Source organism: Rhinatrema bivittatum, chromosome 2 (assembly GCF_901001135.1).
Source record: "Rhinatrema bivittatum chromosome 2, aRhiBiv1.1, whole genome shotgun sequence".
NCBI classification, from domain to species: Eukaryota; Metazoa; Chordata; class Amphibia; order Gymnophiona; family Rhinatrematidae; genus Rhinatrema; species Rhinatrema bivittatum.
The window spans coordinates 233,097,975-233,124,586 of record NC_042616.1 but is presented as its reverse complement, the minus strand read 5'-3'; the positions used below and the strand labels follow the sequence as shown (position 1 = coordinate 233,124,586).

The 26,612-nt window shown below is 45.8% G+C and overlaps 1 protein-coding gene across 4 annotated transcripts in view; it reads left to right on the top strand.

Annotated features, from left to right (window-relative positions):
- SGO1 (shugoshin 1) overlaps window positions 1-26,177 on the top strand; it is a 102,076-nt gene extending 75,899 nt beyond the window's left edge. For 3 of the 4 annotated variants that reach the window (XM_029589285.1, XM_029589286.1, XM_029589288.1), the window contains 3 exons: window positions 7,349-7,534; window positions 24,823-25,018; window positions 25,300-26,177. In XM_029589285.1, coding sequence (XP_029445145.1) covers window positions 7,349-7,534; window positions 24,823-25,018; window positions 25,300-25,438 — 521 coding nt within the window. In that variant the 3' untranslated portion in view covers window positions 25,439-26,177. The remainder of the gene's footprint in view (window positions 1-7,348; window positions 7,535-24,822; window positions 25,019-25,299) is intronic. The other variant, XM_029589287.1, reaches the window with a different exon arrangement.
- Window positions 26,178-26,612: the final 435 nt, after the last annotated feature.

Sequence of the window (26,612 nt, the reverse complement as noted above, 5' to 3'; positions counted from 1 at the left end):
TAAGTGGGGCGAGTCTCTGGTGTCTCTGTTGCCGGAGGATAAGAAACAGTACAGCACCCCTTCGATATGAGGGGTCGTTTCCGGGATTCCAGGTATTTTCGTCCCTAAAGAGGGATGACATTTCAGCGGACTCTGCTTTTCAGTAGGTCTCAGTCCTTTCGTCCCTGGCAGCCCAAGAGAGGAGCAGGCTCAGTTGGTGGATCTTCCAGAAGGTGGGTCAGCAAACTTTCACTGAGAAGCTCAGGAACAGGAAATAGGGGGACATCTATCTCTCCTTTATCTGAGGTGGGTAGAGAACACGTCGGACCAGTGGGTCCGGGAGGTGATATGCGAAGGGTATGCACTGGAATTTTGCAGTATTCCTCAGGACGTGTTCATGGTGTCCCCTTGCCCCCTCTCCGCAGATGAAGCAGGCAGTGGAGTTCATTCTTCAAAAACTGACTGAGGGCTGTGGTTCCAGTGCCCACGTCTTAAAGTATGAGGCGATATTCCATTTTGTTGTGCCAGAGGAGGGAGGGCTCCTTTTGTCCCATCTTGGATCTCAAGAGGGTCAACCGTCACTTGAAGGTGACTCACATTTGAAGGAAAACCTTACGCTCTGTAACAATGACTCTGTAGTTGGGGGAATTTTGCACCTCCTTGGATCTGTCAAAGGCTTACCTTCATATTCCCATCCGATTGGAACACCAACGCTTTCTCTGCTTTGCGGTGTTGGGGCGCCGTTAACAGTTTCAGGCGCTGCCTTTTGGTCTTGCTACCGCACCCAGAACACTTTCCAAGGTTATGTGGTGGTAGCGGTGGCCTTGTGAAAAGAAGGAATACTGGTGTGCCTTTGTTGGAAACAGGACGCTGGGCTTGATGGACCCTTGGTCTGACCCAGCATGACAATTTCTTATGTTCTTATTCTGGTGAATCCTTATGGCACATTCAGAGGAAATTCCTATATATAGTTATTTTCCGTTAGTCTCATTCCAGTCCACCCGTAGGCATAAACACAGATTGATATGATTTTGTGTGAGGCGGATTTGTTGCTAATGGTTGCAATTATCAATGTTTGGATTAAGGAGAAGGTGCAGCGTGGGTCCACAGGCAGGCATAAGAACATAAGAAATAGCCATGCTGGGTCAGACCAAGGGTCCATCAAGCCCAGCGTCCTGTTTCCAACAGAGGCCAAACCAGGTCACAAGAACCTGGCAAGTACCCAAACACCAAGAAGATCCCATTCTACTGATGCAATTAATAGTGGCTATTACCTAAGTAATCTTGATTAATAGCAGTTAATGGACTTCTCCAAGAACTTCTCCAAACCTTTTTTGAACCCAGCTACATTAACTACACTAACCACATCCTCTGGCAACAAATTCCAGAGCTTAATTGTGCATTGAGTGAAAAATAATTTTCTCCGATTATTCTTAAATGTGCTGCTTGCTAACTTAATGGAATGCCTCCCTGGTCCTTCTATTATTCGAAAGTGTAAATAACCAATTCACATCTACTCACTCAAGACTTCTCATGATCTTAAAGACCTCTATCATATCCCCTCTCAGCTGTCTCTTCTCCAAGCTGAACAGTGCTAACCTCTTCAGCCTTTCCTCATAGGGCAGCTTTTCCATTCCCTTTATCATTTTGGTTGCCCTTCTCTGTACCTTCTCCATCGCAACTAATATCTTTTTTTGAGATGCGGCGAACAGAATTGTACACAGTATTCAAGATGCAGTCTCACCATGGAGCGATACAGAGGCATTATGACATTTTCTTTTTTATTAACCATTCCCTTCCTAATAATTCCTAACATTCTATTTGCTTTTTTGACTGCTGCAGCACACTGAGCTGACTATTTCAAAGTATTATCCACTGTGATGCCTAGATCTTTTTCCTGGATGGTAGCTCCTAATATGGAACCTTACATTGTGTAACTATAGCAAGGGTTATTTTTCCCTATATGCAACACCTTGCACTTGTCTATATTAAATTTCATCTGCCATTTGGATGCCCAATCTTCCAGTCTCGCAAAGTCCTCCTGCAATGTATCACAATCTGCTTGTGATTTAACTACTCTGAATAATTTTGTATCATCCACAAATTTGATAACCTCACTCGTCTTATATATATATATAGATATATATATATATATATATTTATTTATTGAAAAGCACCGGTCCAAGTACAGATCCCTGAGGCACTCCACTGTTTACCCTTTTCCACTGAGAAAATTGACCATTTAATCCTACTCTCTATTTTCTGTCTCCTTAACCAGTTTGTAATCCACGAAAGGACATCGCCTCCTATCCCATGACTTTTTAGTTTTTGTAGAAGCCTCTCATGAGGGACTTGGTCAAATGCCTTCTGAAAATCCAAATACACTATATCTACCAGTTCACCTTTATTCACATGTTTATTAACTCCTTCAAAAAAAATGAAGCAGATTTGTTAGGCAAGACTTCCCTTGGGTAAATCCGTGTTGACTGTGTTCCATTAAATCATGTCTTTCTATATGCTCTACGATTTTGATCTTGAGAATAGCTTCCACTATTTTTCCCGGCACTGAAATTAGGCTCACTGGTCTATATAGTTACCCGGATCGCCCCTGGAGCCTTTTTTAAATTTTGGGTTACATTGGCCACCCTCCAGTCTTCAGGTACAATGGATGATTTTAATGATAGGTTACAAATTTTAACTAATAGATCAGAAATTTAATTTTTTAGTTCCTTCAGTACCCTAAGATGCATACCATCCGGTCCAGGTGATTTGCTACTCTTTAGTTTGTCAATCTGGCCTACTACATCTTCCAGGTTCACAGTGATTTCGTTCAGTTCGCTGACTCATCACCCCTGAAAACCATCTCCGAAACTGGTATCTCCCCAACTTCCTCATTAGTAAATACGGAAGCAAAGAATTAATTTCGTTTTTCTGCAATGGCCTTATCTTCCCTAAGAGCCCCTTTAACCCCTCGGTCATCTAATGGTCCAACCAACTCCCTCACAGGTTTCTTGCTTTGGATATATTTAAAAAAGGTTTTATGAGGTTTTTGCCTCTATGGCCAACTTCATGTCAAATTCTCTCTTCGCCTGTCTTATCAATGTTTTACACTTAACTTGACAATGCCTATGTTTTATCCTATTTTCTTCAGATGGATCCTTCTTCCAGTTTTTGAAGGATTTTTTTTGGCTAAAACCTCACCTCTTTCACCTCACCGTTTAACCATGATGGTAATCGTTTTGCCTTCCTTCCACTTTTCTTATTGCGTGAAATACATATGGACTGCGCCTCTAAGATTGTATTTTTAAACAATATCCAAGCCTGTTGAACACTTTTAACCTTTGCAGCTGCATCTTTCAGTTTTTTTCTAACTAGTTTCCTCATTTTATCAAAGTTTCCCTTTTGAAAGATTTACTTTATTGTCCCCCTTCCAGTTATTAGTTTAAATTTGATCATGTTATGATCACTGTTGCCAAGTGGCCCCACCACCATTACCTCTCTCACTAAATCCTGCATTCCACTAAGAATTAAATCTAAAATAGCTCCCTCTCTTGTAGGTTCCTGAACCAATTGCTCCATGAAGCAGTCATTTATTACATCCAGGAACTTTGTCTCTAGCAAGTCCTGATGTTACATTTATCCAGTCAATATTGGGGTAATTGAAATCTCCCATTGTTATTGCACTGCCAAATTGGTTTGCTTCCCTGATTTCTCTTAGCATTTCATCATCTGTCTGACCATTTTGTCCAGGTGGACGGTAGTATACTCCTATCACTATACTCTTACCCAACACACATGGGATTTCTACCCATATAGATTCTACTGAACATTTACTCTCTTGTATGATCTTTATTCTGTTGGACTTTATACCCTCCCGGACATAAAGTGCCACACCCCTGCCAAGTTGATCCTCCCTATCATTGCGATATAATTTGTACCCTGATATAGCACTATCCCATTGGTTATCCTCCTTCCACCAAGTTTCTGTGATGCCAATTATGTCAATCTCATCATTTGCTGCTATACACTCTAACTCTCCCATCTTACTACTTAGACTTCTGGCATTCGCATACAGACATTTCAAAGTGTGTTTTTTGTTTGTTTTAATTACCAGCTTTTCAGTTGTTTGGGATAATTCGGAAATCATTAGCTTTGGTGATTTTTTACATATAGGCATATGGACTATGTTTGCTTTTAATGGAACCCCTCTCTGTTGGGATGCCCTAACTCTCCTGTTTCATTAGTATCCTTCAAGGATACATTTCTCTGAACCATGCACTGCTGAGTGACTGTCTGCTTTCCCCCTTGTTCTAGTTTAAAAGCTGCTCTATCTCCTTTTTGAAAGTTAGTGCCAGCAGCTTGGTTCCACTCTGGTTAAGGTGGAGCCCATCCTTTCAGAAAAGTCTCCCCTTTCCCCAAAAGTTTCCCCAGTTCCTTACAAAGCTGAATCCCTCTTCCCTGCACAGTCTCATCCACGCATTAATACTTTGGAGCTCTGCCTGCCTCTGGGGACCTGCACGTGGAACAGGAAGCATTTCAGAGAATGCCACCCCGGAGGATCTGGATTTTAGCTTCCTACCTAAAATCCTAAATTTGGCTTCCAGAACCTCTCTCCCACATTTTCCTATGTCGTTGGTGCCCACATGTACCACGACAGCCGGCTCCTCCCCAGCACTGTCTATAATCCTATCTAGGTGACACATACGGTCTGCCACCTTCACACCAGCCAGGCAAGTTACGAGGTGGTCCTCACGTCCAGCCACCCTGCTATCTACATTTCTAATAATCGAATCACCAACTATGATGGCCGGCCTAGCCCTTTCCTCCTGGGCAGTAGCCCTGGGAGACTTGTCCTCAGTACGAGAGGACAATACATCACCTGGAGAGCAGGTCCTTGCTACAGGATCACTTCCTGCTACACCAGAGTGATGTTCTCCTACTGGGAGACCTTTCTGAATCAAGGCAGCACTAGGGTTGCCAGACTGGATTTGGGACTTGGCTACTATGTCCCTGAAGGTCTCATCAATGTACCTCTATGTCTCTCTCAGCTCCTCCAAGTCTGCTACTCTAGCCTCCAGAGATTGGACTCGTTCCCTGAGAGCCAGGAGCTCTTTGCACACATACAATCTCTCACCAGCGGGTAAAAAATCATACATGTGACACTCAATGCAAAAGACTGGAAAGCCCCCTTCTTGCTGCTGGACTGCTGCCTTCATCTTAGTTTTATTGAGTTCCTAGTTAAGTTTAGGATACTAAAGGAGTTGGAATGAGATTAGTTTAAAATTACAGGTGCATTTTCTAATTAATCAGCTAGTGTCCTACAAGGGGATGATTAAACTTTCAATAAGGGCTGGTACAATAGTATGATTTAGATAAGACCCTGATTGATTTTTAATGAGAAAGTGTCTCATGCCTAAAAATCAATGGTTGAGTGGGTGGGAAAGACAGACACTAGAATTAACTATCTCTGGCTTGCTTATTACCTCAGACACACACAAACTCTAAAGAATATATCCCTTAATTTCATCTTTCACCAAACTTTTATAAGCCCAAAAATTTCTGAAAGCTATACTTACCAATCCTCTTTAACCACCGTTAAATTAATCTTCACTCAGTTAATGGAAGGGTTTGAGATTTGTATGCCATTAGGCGCTCGCTTCAGGTCCTCCTCTACTGCAAAGGGGGCGGGGCCTCTAGAAGCTGGGGCTATGGACGTCAATCCCTGGATCGCTTGCGGTGACTTCTGGACTCCTCTCCTGGGGGATGCTGGGAGCCGTATGCAGATGAGCCTTCCGGTCCTCCTCTACTGCAAAGGGGGCAGGGCCTCTGGAAGCTGGGGCTATGGACGTCAATCCCTGGATCGCTTGTGGTGACTTCTGGACTCCTCTCCCGGGGGATGCTGGGAGCCGTATGCAGATGAGCCTTCCAGTCCTCCTCTACTGCAAAGGGGGCAGGGCCTCTGGAAGCTGGGGCTATGGACGTCAATCCCTGGATCGCTTGCGGTGACTTCTGGACTCCTCCCGGGGGATGCTGGGAGCAGTATGCAGATGAGCCTTCCGGTCCTCCTCTACTGCTAAGGCTATCAGCAAAGGAAAGATAGGTACAACATTTCTTGACGTGCTGCTTTTGAAGACCAGAAGTAGAATATCAGAAATTAGCCCCTCCCCAACATACCGAATTTCCCCCTGCCTATGGGTAAAAGTGAAACTCCTCAGCAGAAATTTGAATATGATTTTCTAATATAACACTTTGTTTCATTAAAACTAGTATAAAAAATGCATACAAGTTTAAAACCCAGGGATTTGTTTTTTGGAATCTTCAAAGTGGATTACTTTCAGTTATTTGAATATGATTTATATAGAAAATAGTGTGTGTGTGTGGGGGGGGTGTTTTTGTTTTGCTTTGCTTTTGTTTGGTTTTATTTGTTTTTTGGCGGGGGGTTGTAAGAACTGAACACGCCTTTGTTGAGCAACCCATCTATGGCCTGATTTAAGGCTTTTTCCCATTCTATGTCTGAGAAATAAGCTTAGTAACTTGGGACCAAGTGATTGTCACTCGACAGGCACTAGATGTAACTGTAAAAGTTTGGGCACTGATCTAAAAGCTTAGAATACAGTATATTAAACTGGGAGGAGGGAAGGTGATGAGAGCTCTAAACTGGCATATGTGCAACTTTCTTTAGCCATTTTGTTTCCATTTATGCTGAGGAACCATCTCCCTTACCCCCCTCCAACTCTGTTCTGTGTATTTGTTTCTATTTGTAGAAATAAAATAGATTCACTAGATGGAGGGAGTGCAAATTATGGCAATTATTAAAAAAAAAAAAAAAAAGACAAAACTGAAAGTGTCGCCTGCCTTCCTTTTTAAAGGAAATGGGGCATCCACTCCAAATTGGGACCTGATTTACTAAGGCATTTTCCCTTTGTGTCTCGGGGGGGCGGGGGGGAGCTTAGTAAATAAGGCTCTTTAGTAACTTACTGAGAAGAGAATACACCACAACTACTAGGATGCGAGAGAGGCTGGGCACGTTATCCTTTGATAACTTCCACATTGGACGGCTATTGACCAGATCTGTTTTTTGGAGCTATCAAAAATGTGATCTTCCTTGAATGCTGACCCTTGCTTGCTCTTTTGTCAGTCTGGCAACACATTAAATTGAAGACAGGAGCTTTTGCATATTAAATGTTTTCTGTTTGGAAGCATTAACAATTTGACTAGGTGCTTTCTTTAACTGATCCTGATTCACCAAAGAGTGACAAGTCTTTAATTTTTATGATGCCTTTCTTGAAGGATAAAACAGTAACAGTGTAAGAGCAAAAAGTGATGATGTATACTTGAACAAACATTTTGCTTGCCATTTTTATTTTAGCTATACCCAACAGGGAAAAAAGTAGGAAGCTAGCCGGCTTGAAAACTGAATTAGAAAATGCTCCGATTGATGCTGGTTCAGAGGTCAGCCACATCACATTGAAAACGAATGATTTAAAAAAAACAGATGTAACATTAACACCATATAAGATAGAAGAAATAAAGAGAACAGATGAGAGTTCTGCAGGTAATGTGCATGCCATCAACACAACTGTTTATCTAGACAATATACAAGGCAATTTTGTTTTTCTTTACTGCTTATATCATACCTATCACAATTTTATGAAATCTAAAGCTAGAAATAGTTTTGGATAATTTCCAAGTTTTCTGATGATGTCAAGGGGTTATGTTTTGAAACTGGGTCATGAAGCTTAGAGGAAATGTGATGGGACTTGTTTCTTTACATGTACTGGATGCTTGGAGTAGCTTACAAGTGGCAGTAACTTGGTGACAAGATTTCAGGCATGTTCAAGATAGATCCAGAGGGTGGTGGTGGTGACGGCAAATTAGAATAGTAACTTCCTTCTCATCCTGCTATACCAGTCCAGAATGTTTGGGTTATGTTCTCCTTGCAGTGGATGGAGGCAGACCTCATGACTTTTTCTCTGACATCATTAGTACTTATTTGTATTGCAGTGACAGTTAATCAGTATTTTCTGCCTTCAGCAGATGGAAGAGTACTAATGATGCATCAGGTTTTTAATTTAAATTTATCCTATTCTTTAAAGATTAATTCAGACTTGCAGTAAATATATGCTTTCTTAGCATCCAGACAGATAAACCCAGAAACAAGTGGGTCATGCACCACTATCAGCAGATGGAGACTTCATGGAGTGCCCCCTAGTTTTATCTGAAAGAGTAAACAGATTCACATTTACTTGTTCTATTCCACTCATGATTTTATAAACCTCTATCATATCCCTCTCAGCCATCTTTTTTTCCAAGCTGAACAGCCCTAACCTCTTTAGCCTTTCCTCCTAGGAGAGCCATACTATTTTCTTTGTCATTTTGATCACCTTTCTCTATATCTTTTCCAGTTCAACTAAACCTTTTTTGAGATGTGGTGATCAGAATGTCAAACATAATGAGACACTTTGTTTTATTCTCCATTCCTTTGCTAATATTTCCTAACATTCAGATTCCCACAGTACCTTTGGAGTCCACAGCTAGGGTCTTCCACATGCCTCGCCCTTGCCAACCCCACGATGGCCTTTGTGAGGAAGAAGGGCCCTTATGACCTGTGGGGGGAGGATTCCTCAATCTTCATCTGAATTCTTGGATGACCCCCTATCCGAGCCTTCCCCGTCAGAGGAAGGGCATCGGTCCCCGTCCCCCACCAGATGACCTCTCCTTTGCGGGGTTCATCAGGGCCATGGCAAAGCTTTTCCCTTCCAATTTCTTATGGAGGATGCAGGACATAACGTGTTGGAAGTACTCCAGTTTGTCGACAATCCTAAGGAAATTGACTGTTTCCATCCACGACATCTTTAAGGACCTTCTCCTTCGGATGTGGGAACACCCGATCTCCATATCTCCAGTCAATAGGATGGCAGACGCCACCTATTTGGTACAGCAGGCCTTGGGATTCGAGAAGTGGCACCTCCCTCACCAGTTGGTGTTGTGGAATCTGCCCTCAAAAAGGCAAAGCACTCCCATACCCATGCCTCTGCCCCTCTGGGGCGAGAACATAGGGAGCTTGATGCTCTGGGCAGAAAGGTCTTTCAGGGCACTATACTCGTCACCTGTATTGCCGCCTATCAGTTGTATTTGACCCAATACAACCACAACCTGTGGAAACAGGTCCAGGACCTCGCAGAGAGCTTGCCGCAGCAGCAACAGGAGTCGCTCTCTGCCATTGCCCTGCAGGGTGTATAGACTGGCAAACACGAGATGAGATCCACCTACGATGTAGCCACCGTGGGCATCGGCCTCATAGAATGGCCTGGTTCCAGGCTTCTGACCTCCGTTCAGAGGTGCAGGAGAAACTGGCTGACCTCCCATGAACAGGGGGACACCTCTTTGGGGAATAAGATCTGGGATGCAGTAGCTCAGTTGAAAGACCACCACAAAACCCTCCAACAGCTCTCCATTAGTGCTTTGGACGCTCCTCCTTCTGCTAGAAAATCTTCCAGGCCAAGTTCCAGAGGAAATATCCTCCCACCTCTCAAGCTCGCACGCTGAGCACTAGCTGCAGGGGCCGTTCCTGTCAACAGTGAGCACCCAGGCCTCAACCAGCGCCCCGGCTACGGGCTTTTGACTGGCGCTGAGGGAGCACGAGTCAGCCAAATGTACCTCCCCACCACCCGGTATCAGATTCCCAAGTAAGAGGTAGGCTTATCAGCTTTGCCCACCACTGGAGGGCTATCACTTCGGATCACTGATTCCTTACCCTTGTCTATCAGGAGTACTAGCTCAATTTCAGACAGCTTCCAGAGAACTCTTCCTCCATGTCCATCGTGGGGATCATCTGCCCAGCAGGTCATACTTCAAACAGAACTCTTTGCCCTTCTCATAACATGAGGTAGAACCCTTTCCTCGCCCTCAGCAGGGCCGAGGGTTCTATTCAAGCTATTTCATCATTCCGAAGAGAAACTGAGACTTGCGTCCCATTCTCAACCTCAGGGCGTTGAACAAATTTCTCTTAAGAGAAAAGTTCAAGATGGTTTCTCTGGGCAGTCTGATACCCCTCCTCAAAAGAGCAGACTGGTTCTGCTCCCTCGATCTTAAGGAAGCTTACACTCATAACTATCTTCCCTGGCCACAGAAAATAACTCCGCTTCGTGGTGGGGAAGGCTCACTACCAGTACAAGGTATAGCCCTTTGGGTTGGCCTCAGCCCCTCGCGTCTTCACCAAATGCCTAGTGGTGGTGGCTGTGTACCTCAGGTACTGTGCAGTGCACGTCTTCCCGTACCTAGATGATTGGTTGATCGAGAGATTCCTGCACAGATGAGCTTGAATGCTTTAGCCCTGACCGTGCAGACACTGCAGTCCTTGGGGTTTCTAATCAACCACCCAAAGTCTCACCTCTGCCTGTCTCCCCGACTGGACTTTATAGGAGCCAAGCTGGACATGGCGTAAGTGAAAGCATTTCTTCCCCTTGATCGGGCTCTTGCCCTTGCCTCGTTGGCAACCTTCGTGTACAGCAGCCGGCATGTGAGTGCCTGCTTGGTGCTCTGTTGGACCACATGGCAGCTTCAGTCCATGTTACCCCTCTTGCCCAGCTGTGCATGTGAAGGACACAATGGACCTTGTGGTCACAGTAGCAACAGGCCTCCCAGGACCTTGAGACCTGTCTCTCAGTCACGGAACCTCTGAGGGTATCTCTGGTGGGAAAACTTCTCCAATTTGGAGCAAGGAATTCCCTTCCAGGCTGCCCCGCCTCAAGTGGTCCTCACCACCAACACCTCTCCTCCGGGCAGGGAAGCCCATGTGGACTGCCTCCGCATGCAAGGTCTCTGGACTGCCCACTAAGCCCGCTGTCAAACGTTTTAGAGCTTTGGGCAATCCGTTATGCCCTCTGGGTGTTCCGGGACCGGTTGTCACACAAGGAAGTCCTGATTCGGATGGGCAACCAAGTTGCGATGTGGTATGTCAACAAACAGGGAGGCATGGGATAGTTAATCCTCTGTCACACGGCGGTGCAGGTGTGGTCCTGGGCACTGTCACAGAGGATGTCACTACGAGCAACGTACCTGCCTGGGACTCTGAACGTACTGGTGGATCAGCTGAGTCGCTCCTTTCAGTCGCACAAATGGTCCCTAAATCCGGAGATAGCTGCCAGAATTTTTCATTGGTGGGGAACCCCAGATGTGGACCTCTTTGCCTCCCTGTACAATTACAAGGTAAGCTGTTTCTGTTTCCTGTTGCCGGGGGCGGACATCTATCCTGCGACGCCTTCTCCCTTCATTGGGGAAAGGGCCTGCTGTACGTGTACTCTCCTCTCCCGCTCCTCTTTTAGACCCTACTGAAACTTCAACAAGACAGAGGGACCATGATCCTCGTGGTGCCTCATTGGCCCTGACAGATCTGGTTCCTTCTCCTTCGGGATCTGTCGATCAGGGATTCCATTCGGTTGGGGACCGCACCTGATCTGATAACTCAGAACCAGGGCACCCTGCGCCATCCGAACCTCCGGGTGTTGGCCCTAACAGCATGGATGTTGAGAGCCTAGTTCTTCAGCCTCTGGACCTATCGGACAGTGTCTCCTAGGTGCTGATGGCTTCTAGGAAGCTTTCCATGAGGAAGTCTTACAGTTTGAAATGGAGAAGATTCTCCACCTTATGGTGTGAGGCATGACTTGGATCCTTTCACATGCCCCCTTCACAGGCTGTTGGAATACTTGTCACCTTTCCGAATCTGGACTTCAAACCAGCTCAGTCAGGGTTCATCTTAGCACTGTTAGTGCATACTATCGAGGTGTCGCTGGTGCAGTCTTTAGTGGGTCGCTTTATGAGGGGTCTGCTTCAATTAAAGCCCCCTCTGGCCTCCTGTTGTGTCTTGGGACCTCAACATTGTCCTAATGTGGCTTGTGTCCTCCCTTCAAACTGTTGCGTTCCTGCGATCCAAAATTCCTCACCTGGAAAGTTACATTCCTAGTGGCGATTACTTTAACTCGTAGAGTCAGTGAGCTTCAGGCCTTGGTTATATACCTGCCAATAACAAGTTTTTTTCATGATCGTGTGGTCTTGCATGCACACCCTATATTCCTGCCTAAAGTTGTGACAGATTTCCACAACAGTCAGTCCACTTTTTTTCCCACATTCTTTCCTAAGCCTCATTCCCACCCAGGAGAACGGGGTCTTCATACTTTGGACTGCAAGAGGGCCCTGGCTTTCTATTTACATCGCACAGCCGATCACAGGCAGTCCACTCAGCTCTCTGTGTCCTTCGATACTAATAGGCTGGGAGTGGTGGTGGGTACACAGACTCTATCCAACTGGCTGGCAGATTGCAACGCCTTCTGCCATACGCAGGCTGGCCTTCAGCTGACAGGCCACATCAAAGATCAATCTGCACAGGCCATGGTGAAATTGATGGCTCATCTGCGAGCGGTTCCCATTGTCAAAATTTGCCGCACTGCAACATGGTGTTCCCTTCACACGTTCACGGCCCACTACTGCTTGGACAAAGATGGTCACCAGGACAGTGCCTTCAGCCAATCCATGCTGTGCAATCTCTTCCAGACTTAAACCCAACTCTTTCTGCCTAGATCCCCTGGTTGGGACCAGGCCCTCCCCTGCTGACCAACAGCACCGCAGTTGTTGTGCCTGTTGGCACTTTGTCCGGTAACTGTTGATCTCTCTTGCTGAAGGGGACAGTCTGCAGCTTGGTATTCACCATCTGTGAGGACTACCATCCTGCTCGTCCTAGGAGAAAGCGTAGTTGTTTACCTGTAGCAGGTGTTCTCCTAGGACAGCAGGATATTAGTCCTCAAGAATCCTGCTCACCACCCCACGGAGTTGAGTTCTCCTTCTGTTTGTTTTATTTTTCGTTTGTATTTTTTATCTATATTACAAGACTGAAGGGGGACCTCGCATGGATGTGTGGATAGTGGCACGCTGGGCGAGCTCAGTCTGCCAATCAAAGCTTCTAAAAACTTTGACAAAAGTTTTCCGTGCCGGGCTTCATAGGACGATGTCACCCATCTGTGAGGACTAACATCCTGCTGTCCTAGGAGAACACCTGTTACAGGTAAGCAACTGCACTCTAAGTGAGGTGAAACACATACGTTGTCCTATCAGATCTGTCTTTCCTTATTGGAGTTTAAATTTAGTTTTACAATCGTTAACTTCCTTTTGAGCCTTTAAGTGAAGCTACAATTAAGGATTTAACCTTAAAGATAGTCTCTTGGTAGCAATTACTTCTGCAAGATGAATTCGAGGTTTAAAAAATTTTAGTTATTTTGAGGCCAGTTATTTCCTTTTTACCTAAGGTAGTATCTTCTTTTCATATGAAGATTTTTGAATGTTAGGAGCTGCTTAAAGTTTTGCCTTGAGAAAACTAAAGATTTTCGTAAGTCTGAGAGGTTGTTTCTTTATTGTGGACCATGAAAAGAAGAATTGGCTTCAAAGACTTTGATTGCTAGATGGTTTTAAAAAAAAAAAAAAAAGCATTTTTTCAGCTTGCTTATTACAGGGTAGAATGGTACCTAGAATGATTTAAGGCCCATTCAACATGAGCACAAGCTTTGTTGTGGGCTGAAAGATGTTCAGTAAGTTCAGTGGAGATTTGTAAGGCAGCAACATGGACTTCCTTGGGAACATTTGCAAGGCATTATAGGTTGGATCTTCTTGCTAGACAAGATGTCATTTTTGGATCTTCTGTCTTGAAGGTGGGATTGTCATCTATTTACCCTTAGACGGGCTTTGGTATTGCCTATAGGTTCGGGACTGGTGGAGCAGAAGGTAGAGGAAGGAGAAATTCTTACCTTTTTAATTTCCTTTACTTCTGCTACACCAGTCCAGAATCCCTCCTATTATATATAAAGTTTAAGATTTTTAGTCAAAATTAATTTAGCTATTTTCATATTTACTGGTTGTTGCATTTGGACTTGGCTTCCTTAAAGAATTTTAAATTAATAGTTGTGTTGTATTATCCTCAGCTTATTAGGCTAGGGCACTGCAAACAAGCTTATTTTTGTCTATCACTTTCTGATATATTGTTATTCGGTTTTTAGCTTTGACAGTAGTAAACTGGCTGAATTGGTTCTGAACATCATATATTCTAGTGATGTCATTTAAAAAAAAATATAGAACTCTGCCTCCATATGTGCTGGATGAGAGGATATACCCAAATGTTCTGGACTGTAGCAGAAGTAAAGGAAAGGAAATTAATAGGTAAGACATAATTTCTCCTTCTGCTGTCTTCTGAACATCAGGCAGAGGAAGAGATCACCTGGCTTTGTGAGTCTATGGGAGCTGGCTACTAAGCAGGAAGCATTTTCTCTGTCATGGGGATTAAACAAAACGAAACTGCGGGCTCTCTGGCTATTTCCTGGGCTGTGCTGAGGGTGTATGGCTCAGACTTGAGCTGCAGAGAGGGGGGAGGGATCTATGTCCAGAGAAAAAGGAAAGCTGTTTGGACAAAAAAGAGAGAAAAGTTCTCCTAGGACAAGCAGGATGGTAGTCCTCACATGTGGGTGACATCATCCAGTGGAGCCTGCTGCTTTCTGCATGTCCACACGAGGTCCCCATTCAGTCTCTTCTTTTCTGCGGTGCAGTAGCCTCGCAGTTGTGGAACTCAAACTCCTTGAAATTGTTCAAAACATTTTCGAGTAGTGTTTTCCTCATCAGGTCCTCCTTCGAGGTCTGTTCCTTCCTTTGCAGTAGGTACCCTTGTTTTTGGCTTTTTTGTCATTCTTCGCAGTCTATTCCCAACTCTTGCACTGTCGTGCTCGTCTGCCATCGACTGCGAGCCGGCCTCCTTTTCGATATCGTCAGGTTTTCAATGGTGCCTTCAGTGCCCGCGGACCATGTCTATCATGGACCCGCACGAGGTCTGTATCCTTTGCCTGTGGGTCTCGCACGACGTCCGTGGGTGCTAGTTATGTGACCAAATGCACCCAAAGGTTGTCTGGGACGCCTAGATAAAATGGAGAAGCTTTTTCGGACTCCGAAATCTTCCACTCCAGCTTCAGTGTCCTCGATGCCCAAGGATCGCGGGGAACCATCTCCATCTCTATCCCTTCCTCTTCCGATCCAACTATCCAGCACCCCTAAAGATCAGGGAGAGAGAGATCGATTCTCTGTGGTCTCTCCCCTCCCGCAGACCTTGGGGTCATCGACATCCTTGGTGCTGGGGAAAGACCAACCCGAGCACCGGAAGTCCAGAAAGCATAATCACCGTTCTCCACAGACTCCGGTGCAGGGTGCCATCCACCTCGGGAACCAGAGGGCATGCTGGCAACGCCTTGTCCCCCCTCCATCAGTCCGGACCACAGGGTGCAGTCTGCAGTGCTCAAAGTGCTCCAGAGCGTTGAGCTCTGGAGCACACCGCCATCGATGCTCCCACCCCTGCTGGAGCGTCTGGACATCCTTGTTGGCATCCTACCAACACAACCGATGCCTCCACGGCCACAGATGCCCTCCACTGGAGCGATCCCGGGTCCTCTGAGGAGGATGAGGCCTTGGGAACTGGGCAACCTTGCCTGCAGTTCCCCGGGCTGCCGCTGGTTCCTCCCGGCTTGCCACAGCCAATGCCTCCCTCGATGTCGGGGGGGTTTCATAGATTCCATCTGTGCCCCCATGGCCTCCGGTGCCCTTGGGGCTAGGCCAACTGCCCTCTGTGCCCAGGCCCCAGTGAGGAGGAGGATCCTTATGACCCATGGGGTGACGACTCTTCAGAATTAGCCTCTGAGTTCTCAGTTGACACCCTCTCAGAGCCTTCCCCACCGGAGGAGCGGCATCTATCTCTGCCTGAAGACCTTTCGTTTGTGAGCTTTGTAAGGGCAATGGCAGAAGCCATCCCCTTCCAGCTCCTTTTGGAGGAGGATACCCGTCATAAGGTGCTGGAGATTCTCCAGTTCATCGATGCTCCCAAAGAAATCGTGGCAGTGCCTATCCATGACATTTTTAAGGAGCTTTTCCTCCATATAAGGGAACACCCGGTGTCTGTGTCCCCATCCCCAGTCAACAGGAAGGCCGATGCCACCTAGTTAGTGCAGCAGGCTGTGGGCTTTGAAAGGAGGCATCTCCCCCCACCAGTCGGCGGCTGTGGAGTCTACCCTGAAGAAGGCTAGACGTTCCCAGACGCACACTTTCGCCCCTCTAGGGCGTGAACCATGGAACGCGATGGCATAGGGAAGAAAACGTTTCAGGGTGCCATGCTGGTAGCCTGCATTGCAGCCTACCAGTTGTATATGACCCAATACAACCGCAATCTGTGGAAATAAGTCTAAGATTTTGCTGAGCACCTTCCCCAACAGCAGCAGGAATCTCTTGCAGCTATTGTTGCGCTGTGCCTTGAAGCGGGTAAGCATGAGGTGAGGTCCACCTATGATGTGTTCAAGACCGCAGCCTGCCTGGCCACCGGAGATATTGACGCCAGATGACTGGCATGGCTCTGAGACTCAGGACTCTGGCCGGAAGTTCAAGCCATTCGCAGATCTCCCCTCTACAGGTGAGAACCTATCTGGGGACAAAGTGAAAGAGGCCATGGCACAGCTGAAAGATCAGCATGATACTCTTCAGCAACTTTCTGCCAGCCCCTCAGAAGGCCCATCCTCCGCCAGGAAAGCCTCTAGGTCGGGCTCTCGCAAACCTTTTTAGCGGCCAAGGAAATACTATCCTCCAGCTGCCCATGCTCGCCCGCCTTTGATCAGCTCCAGGGGTCGCGGCCGGCAACAGGCTCTGAGGACCCAGCAGGCTCCATCTAAGGGCTTTTGACTGACGGTGAGGGGGCATGAGCCAGATGCTGGTTCCCCTAGTGTTCAGTCCCCTGGTTGGTGGCAGGCTCCTTTGCTTTGCCCACCGTTGGGAGGCGATCATATCTGACCAATGGGTCCTCTCCATTGTCCACCAGAGCTACCGCCTGAATTTCAGCAGGGTCTCAGAGACTGCTCCCCCGTGTCTATCGTGGGGTTCGTCCGCTCATCAGGTCGTTCTTCAATCAGAACTTTCCGCCCTTCTTGCGGCGGGTGCAGTAGAACCTGTTCCTCACAAACAGCGGGGCCATGACTTCTACTCATAGTACTTCCTAGTTCCGGAACGGCGGCTTGCACTCCATTCTCGACCTCAGGGCGCTAAACATCTTTCTCAAAAGAGAAAAATTCTAAATATGGGCATAAGTCTCCTTTAAGTCCCTTGACTTAAAGGAGGCTTATGCCCATATTCTGATTCTCCCCAACTACAGGAAGTACCTCCACTTTCTGGTGAGGATGGCACTTTTTCAATATAAGGTGCTGCTCTTTGGGCTGGCATCGGCCCCACGCGTCATCACCAAATGATTGGCGGTGGTGCTGCCTACCTCAGGCATTGCTCGGTCCATGTTTTTCCTTACCTGAACGATTGGCTAATCAGGAGCGACTCCCACTCTTGAGCCTTGCAAGCGCTGGCCTGACAGTTCAGACCCTGCAGACTTTGGGATTTGTCATTAACTTCCCCAAGTCGCATCTCTGTCCGTCTCCACAGCTAGACTTCATCAGTGGCAGACTGGACATGGCACAAGCAAAGGCCTTGCTGCCCAGGGACTGGGAGGTCGCCCTCACCTTGCTGGCCACCCTCGTTCGCAACAGCAAGAGGATACCAGCCCGCCTACTGCTCCGCCTGCTGGGCCACATGGTGGCTTCTGTCCATGTGACCCCCCCCCCCTTTGCCCACCTCTGTATGAGGAACCCTCAGTGTGCCTTGTGGTCCCAGTGGCAGCAAGCATCCCAGGATCTAGAGGCTCCCGTTGTGGTCATGGACCCCCTCTGCTCCTCCCTGTCCTGGTGGGAATCCCTTCCCAATTTGGAGAGCGGGCTCCCTTTTCAACCTGTGCCGCCTCAAGATGACCCTCATCACCGATGCCTCACCTCAGGGGTGGGGGGCCCACATGGACGGCCTGCATACTCAAGGCCTCTGGACTGCGGCCGAAGCCCAATGCCAGATAAACTTTCTGTAGCTTCGGGCGATCCGGTACACCTTGTGGACCTTCCAGGACAGGCTGTCCTCCAAGATCATCCTCATCAGAACGGACAAGGTACATCAACCAGCAGGGCAGCATGGGCTCGTTCCTCCTCTGCCAGGAGGCAGTGCAGGTCTGGGATTGGACCTTCTCCAGGGAGATGTATCTGTGGGCCACCTACCCGCCAGATCACCTCAACACACTGGTGTACCGCCTCAGTCGGGCCTTCCAGTCACACAAGTAGTCCCTGAACCCTGCGATGGCAGACAACTTGCTCCGCCGCTGGGATACACCAGACGTGGACTTATTCACTTCCCCTCCCCTCAGTCACAAGGTGAGCAGATTCTGATGCTGGGGAAGGGCCAGCCGGCTTGCGATGCCTTCTTCCTTCATTGGGGGCAGGGTCTCCTATATGCATACCCCCCTATTCCGCTCCTCTCGAGAACTCTGATGAAACTCCAAGAGGACGGGGGGACCGTGATCCTAGTGGCACCCTCCTGGGCAAGGCAGGTGTGGTTCCCTCTCCTCCAGGACCTGTCAGAGCGTGCGCCTATCCCGCTGGGGATTTCATCTGACCTCATATCGCAGAACTATGGCACCCTGCACCACCCGAATCTCCGGGCCCTGGCCCTCACCACATTGATGTTGAACACATGATCCTTCAGCCTTTGCTGCTCTCGGATGGTTGGCCAGGGTCTTGATTGCGTCCCGGAAGCCTTCCATCAGGAAGTTTTACAGCTCAAAGTGGAAGTGTTTCTCCATCTGATGCGGTGGTCACGGACTGGACCCTTTCTCCTGTTCACCATCCTGCCTGCTTCATTACCTCTGGCATCTGTCAGTCTGACCTTTAGACTAGCTCAGTCTGCGTGCACCTCAGCGCCTACCACCAGGGTGTCGCTGGTACGCCCATTTCTGTCTAGCTCCTAGTCGGACGCTTCATGCGGGGCCTCATCAAACTAAAGCCCCCACTGTGACCTCTGGCTAACCCGTGGGATCTCAACGCTGTCCTGGCAAGGCTATTGTGGACTCTGTTCAAGCCTCTTAAGTCCTGTGACCTGATGTTCCTCACCTGGAAAGTCATGTTCCTGGTGGCAATCACTTCTGCTCGCAGAGTGAGTGAGATCCAGGCCCTGGTTACGATTGCTCCCTACATGAAGTTCCTCCATGATCGTGTGGTGCTGGTACGCATCCCAAATTTCTGCCTAAGGTAGTGACTGCTTTCCATATCAATCAGTCCATCATTCTGCTCACCTTCTTTCCAAGGCCTCATTCCCACGCAGGGGAATGTGCTCTCCACACTCTGAACTGCAAGCGGGCACTCTCCTGTTTGGATTGTACAGCGGGCCCATTGTCAGTCCACCCAGCTCTTCATGTCTTTTGACCCCAACAGACTGGGAGCAGCAGTGGGGAAGCAGACCTTGTCGAACTGGCTAGCAGATTGCATCACCTTCTGCTTCAAGCAGGCAGGCCTTCTGCTGGCCGGCAAAGTGAAAGCTCACTCTGTGCAAGCTTTGGCGGCGTCAGTGGCCCATCTGCGTGCGGTCCCTATTGCTGAAAATTGCAGGGCTGCGACCTGGAGTTCTCTCCACACGTTCGCTGCTCACTACTGCCTTGACAGGGATAGTTGGCAGGACAGCGCCTTTGGTCAGTCTGTCCTGCGCAATTTATTCCAGTCCTGAACCCAACTGTCTCTTATCATGCTCCTTTTGGGACCAGACTGCCCTCTGTTTTTCCCCACAGCGCTGCAGTTGTGTTGTGCCTGTTGGCACCTTGTTCAGCTACTGTGGGTCTCCCTGGTCGACTGGGGCAGTCTGGAGCTCTGTATTCACCCACAAGTGAGGACTACCTAGGAGAAAACGCAGTTGCTTACCTGTTACAGGTGTTCTCCTAAGACAGCAGGATGTTAGTCCTCAGGGATCCCGCCCGCCACCCCACGATATTGGATTCACCTTCGGTTTGTTATTTCTCGCTCGCATTTTGCTTTATTACGAGACTGAAGGGGGGACCTCACGTGGACGCATGGACAGCAGGCTGAGCATGCTCAGTCTGCCAGTCAAAGTTTCTAGAAGCTTTGACAAAAGTTTTCCGTGCTGGGCTCCATCGGATGATGTCACCCACATGTGAGGACTCTCATCCTGCTGTCCTAGGAGAACACCTGTTACAGGTAAGCAACTGCGCTTTTTCACTGGGAGGGTAGGAGACTTTTGGAATTACCAGGATCCCAGAGCAGGAGGGTGCAGGGCACACCAGGATTTTTCCCATTGGTGATGAGAGAGAAGTATACAGCAGTTCAGAAAGGGGTGTTTGATCCATGAACAGATCAGCCGCAGTTGTTTCTGCAGTTCATACTAGGCCTGCAGAAAAGAAATAAAATAATCTGTTAAACCCTTCTAACCAGGGGCTGCAAGGAAAGGACATTGGGATGGACTTACTCCTTTTGTTGAGAGGGACTTTGCTGGCATAAAGAAACGGGGGGGGGGCCCCCCAAAGGTCAAAATAGACAGTTGATTAGACCTGAAGAGTACTGAGTTTCTGCCTTTGCCATTTTTCTACTTCAGTTTGGGCCCACCAGTTCTGTTTTATTGTTAAGCACAAAGATAATGCTAGTAAATATGAAGTTCATAAATTGGCTGGGTACCCCATAGCTTAGAAGATAGCTGCAGTTGACAAAAATTGACAACATTAAGTACATAAATAATTTTACCATAGTACCTGTATTTACACCTGTTATGTTGCATTGTTTGCCCCATCGTTACTTTATTTCTGCTCCCCCCCCCCCCCTCTTTTCCTTGTTACACTTTGAATGCAGTTTTATGCTACTAGTAAAAGTTAAAAGTACAGATGTGTGGTGAATTTTTCTGCTGTACCCTATTCTCAGGAATGAGGTGGGGAACGGGATCCTGGTTCAGAAAAGGCATAAGCAGTTTGGGAAGGGACAGGGCTTCTCCATCTCCAGAGTTTTATATAGAAATCCACAACTCCCACTCTATTGTCCTCCATTCACAGGTTCTGTTCTAGCCTACTCCTTCCTTTGGTGGCAAGTTTTTTCTTGTATTACTTGAAGGGGGGGGGGGGGGGCACGTCTCTTACTTTCTGGTAATATATTTTGCTCATTCTATTTTAATTTGAGTAAGGGAGTATTGGCTCATGAAAGCTGGTCAAGAAATGTGTAAAGTTTAAAAAGGTATCACCTTATACAGTATATATTTTGTATTTTTGTTTTAGTCCACTTGAATATACAGAAGTAAAGGTTAACATGGCAACTGCACTATTTTATAACTTTCAGAACTAGGTAATACAGGACTGAAAAGCTTGATAACTATAAATGACCCTAAGGGAAATGAAAAAAATCCTTTATTTTGAGTAGTAGTACCCTCTTTACATTTCTTATGGACATGTGAGTTTAAGTACATTTTTAAATATGTAAGCAGTTTCTTTTTACCAGTAAGAATGGCTATACTGATAAATCCTAAATCACAGCAGAAGTGGTAGAGGATGTGATATATCATCTATGAATTGATGTTGTTGGCTGTTTAGATTCTTCTTGTGTGGTGTAATCTGGGACTATTTCCAACATGATTTCTCCCAGAGAAGCTGGGGAATTGCAGGATAGCGTTAAATAACTTGGAGGCCAGTGTACTTAAGCCACTTTAAAACTATCCATTCCTCTTCATCCAGACCAGTCCAGACAAGTGGATCATGCACGCCAACCAGCATATGGAGCTAGAGAACAGGCTCGCTGATGTCACTCCTTTATATACTTCTGTGCTGACACCAGTCTTCCAGTATTCTCTGTCTCCAGCAGATGGTTCCTGTGCTGAAAGTGAAAGCTGGTTAGGCCGGGTGAACAGAAAAATTCTGGTGTGCAGCCCCTGAGGTGATGGATGAATTCTCCCTCTCTCAGTTGAGCATGGCCCTAAACCAAAGAGTGTCTGTGTGGATGGCAGCTTCAGGCTCCCTCTCTGTGGAGCACCGCCAGAGGGCTACCAGTGGGGCCGATGCAATACAGTGCGCTCAGCCAAGCGCACTGTATAACTCGCACTCCAATGCGGGTTAAATAGGCGCTAATCCACCCCCTAATGCAATAGGGGGATTAGCATGTATTTAACCGGTGTCAGACGTGGAGTGAATATAATAGCGCTCATCACTTGCTGGCTATGCTCCTTAGATTTAAAGGATGCATACACCCACACAGCAATACTTCTTATAACTTGGATGTATCTCAGATTCATAATAGGGACGCACCAACTCCAATACTGCATCCTGCCCTTTGGCCTATTGTCCGCATCACAAGCATTCACAATATGCCCAGCAGTGGCAGTGGTGGTGCTTATGCATGCAAGTGGGTGCATGTGTTTTCCTAGCTGAATGAATGGCTGGTCAAAAGCACTTCTCAGGATGATGTAAACTAATGTGCAAAGCCATTTGGGTGCTGGAGTTGATCCCAAATCCCATCTCAGTCAGTCACCTTAAGTGAAATTCTTAGGAGCTCTGTTAGACCCAGCTCAGGCAAAGGCCTTTCTTGCACAAAAAAGGGCCATTCCTCTGTCTGCTGTGGAAGAAATAAAAAGAGCCTATTGGCATCAATACTATATGTAACACCCTTTGCACATCTTTGCATGAGACAAGCCCAATGGACCCTAAAATCAGAGTGGCTCCAAGCCACTCTAGATCTGAGACAGTGTCCAAGTCATTCAATATCTTAGGGACTCGCTTTCCTAGTAGCTGATCCAATCAAATCTCACAAAAGAAATACCTTTCCATATTCCTCCCATACAACTTGTCCTAATCAGACACATCTAACCTTTGGGAGCTCATATAGAGGGCTGCACATCCAAGGCCTTTTGGTCTGCTCAGGCAAAACTTCATCAAATAAATGTCCTGGAGCTAAGAGCAATTCTGAATGCTCTAAAGGCTTTTATGTTTATTTAAAAAGTCTTATATTCTGCAACTTCCAAGATACAAATCAGTCCAGTGCAGATTGGATCATGAACAAGGTCATCTTAGTCCAAATGGAGACCCAGATAGCTTTGAAAGGGGGTAGTGCTCTGTCTCCTGAATCTGCTGGATGAGGTGTCTAGGGTGGTCCTGGCCTCCTAGAAGAGATTCTACTAGGTCATATGGTTTTAAACTGCATTTTGCTTTGAGGGAAAGACCCTAGATCCTTTTTCCTGCTCCACACAAATCTGCTTAAGTACCTTCTACCTCTGTCAGGTCGCAAGATTAACTATTGGGGTTAACCTCAGTACAATTGGCATGTACCACCACCATGGTAAACCCATTTCAGTGCAGCCTTTAGTTGTCTGATTCATGTGAGTTTGGCCTTTATGAAAGCCTCCCCTAAAACGTCCATGTCTTGGGACCCCAATGTGATTCTATCCCAGCAGATAAAAGCTCTTTTTGAGCCATAGACTCCTGTGAGCTGAAGTACCTGACCTGGAAGATCGTTTTTGGTAACAGTCACGTCTGCATGCAGATGATGAACTCTAGGCCCTAGTTATACCTTATACAAAGTGTTTGGGTTGGGTTTTGTTTTGTTTTTTTTCATAAGAGTGGTTCTGTGTATTTGTCCCAAATTGTTTCCTGAGGGTTGTCTACATTAACCAGGCAGTAGTCCTTCCAATAATTTTACCCTTCCACAGAGGTAAACAGGCCTTACATCATTTGGGCTGCAGGAGAGCTTTGAGCTTTCTACTTGGAGCAGCCTGAAGGCCTTAAGAGTACAGCCAGCTTTTTGTTTCTTTTGATACAAGTAGACCTGGAATTGCCATAACCAAATGCACACTGTCTAATTGGATAGCAGACTGCATCTCTTTAAGTCCAGGCAGGTCTGGGTTTAGAAGGGCTTATCAAGGCTCATAGTTTTAATGCCATGGAAGAGATTTGCATAGCTTTGACGTGGAGTTTATCGACACATTCACATCACATTACTGTTTTGGATAGAATCTCCCAACATCACAGTAAATTTTGTCAAACTGTCCTGAAAGGTTTATTTGATTGTTTAGAATCCAATTTCTCCCTACCTGGGGCCCATTCATTTTATCTCCAGGTTGCCTTTGGTGGGGGGAGGGGAAGGGGTAATTTAGAAAATGGCCTGTTAACATAATCATTATTGTAAGTATTGGTACTCATGCTGTATTTTCTTTCTTTCTTTTTTTTTTTTGTTAAAAAGTTGTATTCTAGTTGTCCATAGAGGAAATGAAGTTACTTGTCTATAACAGGTATTCTCCGAGGAAAACAGGCTGTAAGTTCTCACAGATCCCAGCCGCCTCACACAGAAGTTGGCTTCTTTTAGTTAGCTTAAAGTATTGAGCGGGTTCTATGTTATGTGGGACAATTCTGCACGTGCTCGGTGGAGCTCTGAAAGCTCTAGAAGCTGTGAAGTCCTACCTCTCTGACTGGGGCTCGGTCTGAAGCCATCACCTTACTGTGAGAGCGTTCATCCTGCTGTCCTCAGAACACCCAGTTACTGTAAATAACTTGTTTTCTTCTATAGGATTTAGTGCTGAGGTAGGTAGCTAGGCAGAGAATAATTGGAAGATGGGACATTTTGTGGGAATTTTCTATGCTGAGGAATGGTTGGACAGCTGTTTAATGATATTTTTGACTCATGCTGGTTAAGATTTTCTTTGTGTGTAATTTTGCATTGGGTGTATTTATTTTGTCCACTGCTTTGGGCGATCTCATTGAGGCTGGAAATGTATATAAATTGGTTAAATTATATTAATGCAGACTAATATACTTTAGTGGTTCACTTTTTAGTTTTGTGCAGGTTGTTACTGTCTTACAAAATTTGCTTGAGCAATGATGAAATGTAAATACTTAATCCCACATACCTTGTTCATTAAGTTTTTTATTATGCTTTAAAATAGGTAATCCACTGAAAGCTGCTCAAACTCGGCACTTTGGCCTGTGTGATGTCACCAATTTCTCTCCATTCTCTGGTGAAAAGGATGCTAGAAAAATCTCCTGCCCTCTTTTAGACAGTGACCAGAAAAAATCTGAACCACTTCTCCGTAAACGCAGATGTACTATCACTGTAAATTATAAAGAGCCAACGATTAGCGGGTATAGTTTTCCCCCCATATTTTTTCTTTATATTTAGTTATATTTGAAAATACTGTTCTGATCTGGAAAAAAATAGTTTAGGGTTTTACATTTAGATGAACTATAATTTATAAATTCAATATTGATCCAAATATATGACCTGCCCTAATTTCTAATAACCCGTCTTGCATTTTGAAACAGTCATAAGAATTGTACCTGTATTTTCATTTTTAATCTAAGGCCATCAAATTCTTATAAGTAACTTTTTTTTTTTTTTTTTTTTTTGTTCTTTATTTTAACAGGAAACTCAGAAGAGGAGACCGATTTACAGATACAGAATTTTTACATTCCCCGATCTTTAAGCAGAAAGACTCTAAACGTAAATCTTTTAAAAAGAAATCATTGACCAGATATAATGAAGCATTTGTTGGCTGCCGTTAAGATCCATTTACCTTTTATGCTTAATGTAAACTTCTGTATCGGGGTGCATGTGTAGTGGATTCCAGAAGGCGCCATGCTTGGTCCCTGTCCAAGCATAATTGATAACTGCTGTGGTTTTCTTTTGGGAAGGGGGAGGGAGATGAAGTGGCTTGGTGGCTATAACATTAAAAAAAAAAAAAAAGTTGCAAATGAAGGCTGATTGGCATTGTAGGCTAGTAGAAGCTGGTTTCAATTGACGTAAACACTCAGAATGAGTAGGAAAGAAACTGGTAGGCAAAAAAAATAAAGTTGTAGCTTTTCCATCGTTTTCTATCATTCACACTGAAGTTCTTTATTCTGTCAACAGATGTAAATGCAAAATGGGATTGTTGAAGTGGTTAAGATCAGGTTTAAGTATAAAGCAAAAGTTTAGACAAACCTCTACAACACTTTTTATAGTAAAGTTAATAAATTGGATCTTCCTTCTGTAAATACTGAAAGTCTGTTGACTTTGGAACTGTTTTGAATCATTTTAGAATTTTCTAACTAGAAGTTTGGCTCATTTTTATTGCACCGATGCTGAATATCAAGAAATCCAATTTGAGCTGGAATAAGCAGTGCTACTAAATTTTATCAGATAAACCTAGAACTTGTATCACATTTTCAGCCCAATACAGAGCAGTGAATTTTATATATTACATGAGTTTCTATATGCTTGATTAATGTATCTATAAATAAAAGTTTACAACTTGCTTCTTTATGTACTTCAGACATCTTAATGTTTGGCACTACTTCACCAAATCCTGTCTGGATAGTAGCACCCTTTGTTTAGTGCCTGGTTATGTATCTTAATGTCAGAGTTGAGATTTATTGCATTTATTTTGACCTATTTCAAAAGGTAACATTTTACTGAGAAAATAAGCAAACTGTTTCTCCAACAAGTAGGGCTGAATTAGCTATGACATGTGGGTGACATTACTCATAATGCCAAACATACCCATCTCTCTAGCTCACTAAAACATTTACTACTAAGCATGCTCAGGTGTTCCCACACATACGCCGCCTCCTGAACCCTTCTGTCTTTGTGTCCAAGCTTCCACGCTGACGTGTTTTTCTCTTTCTGTCTTTGACTTTTCACTTTACTGAAGTTTTTACTTCAACTAACTCACCGTTGATTTTGCCTTGTTCCTCGGCA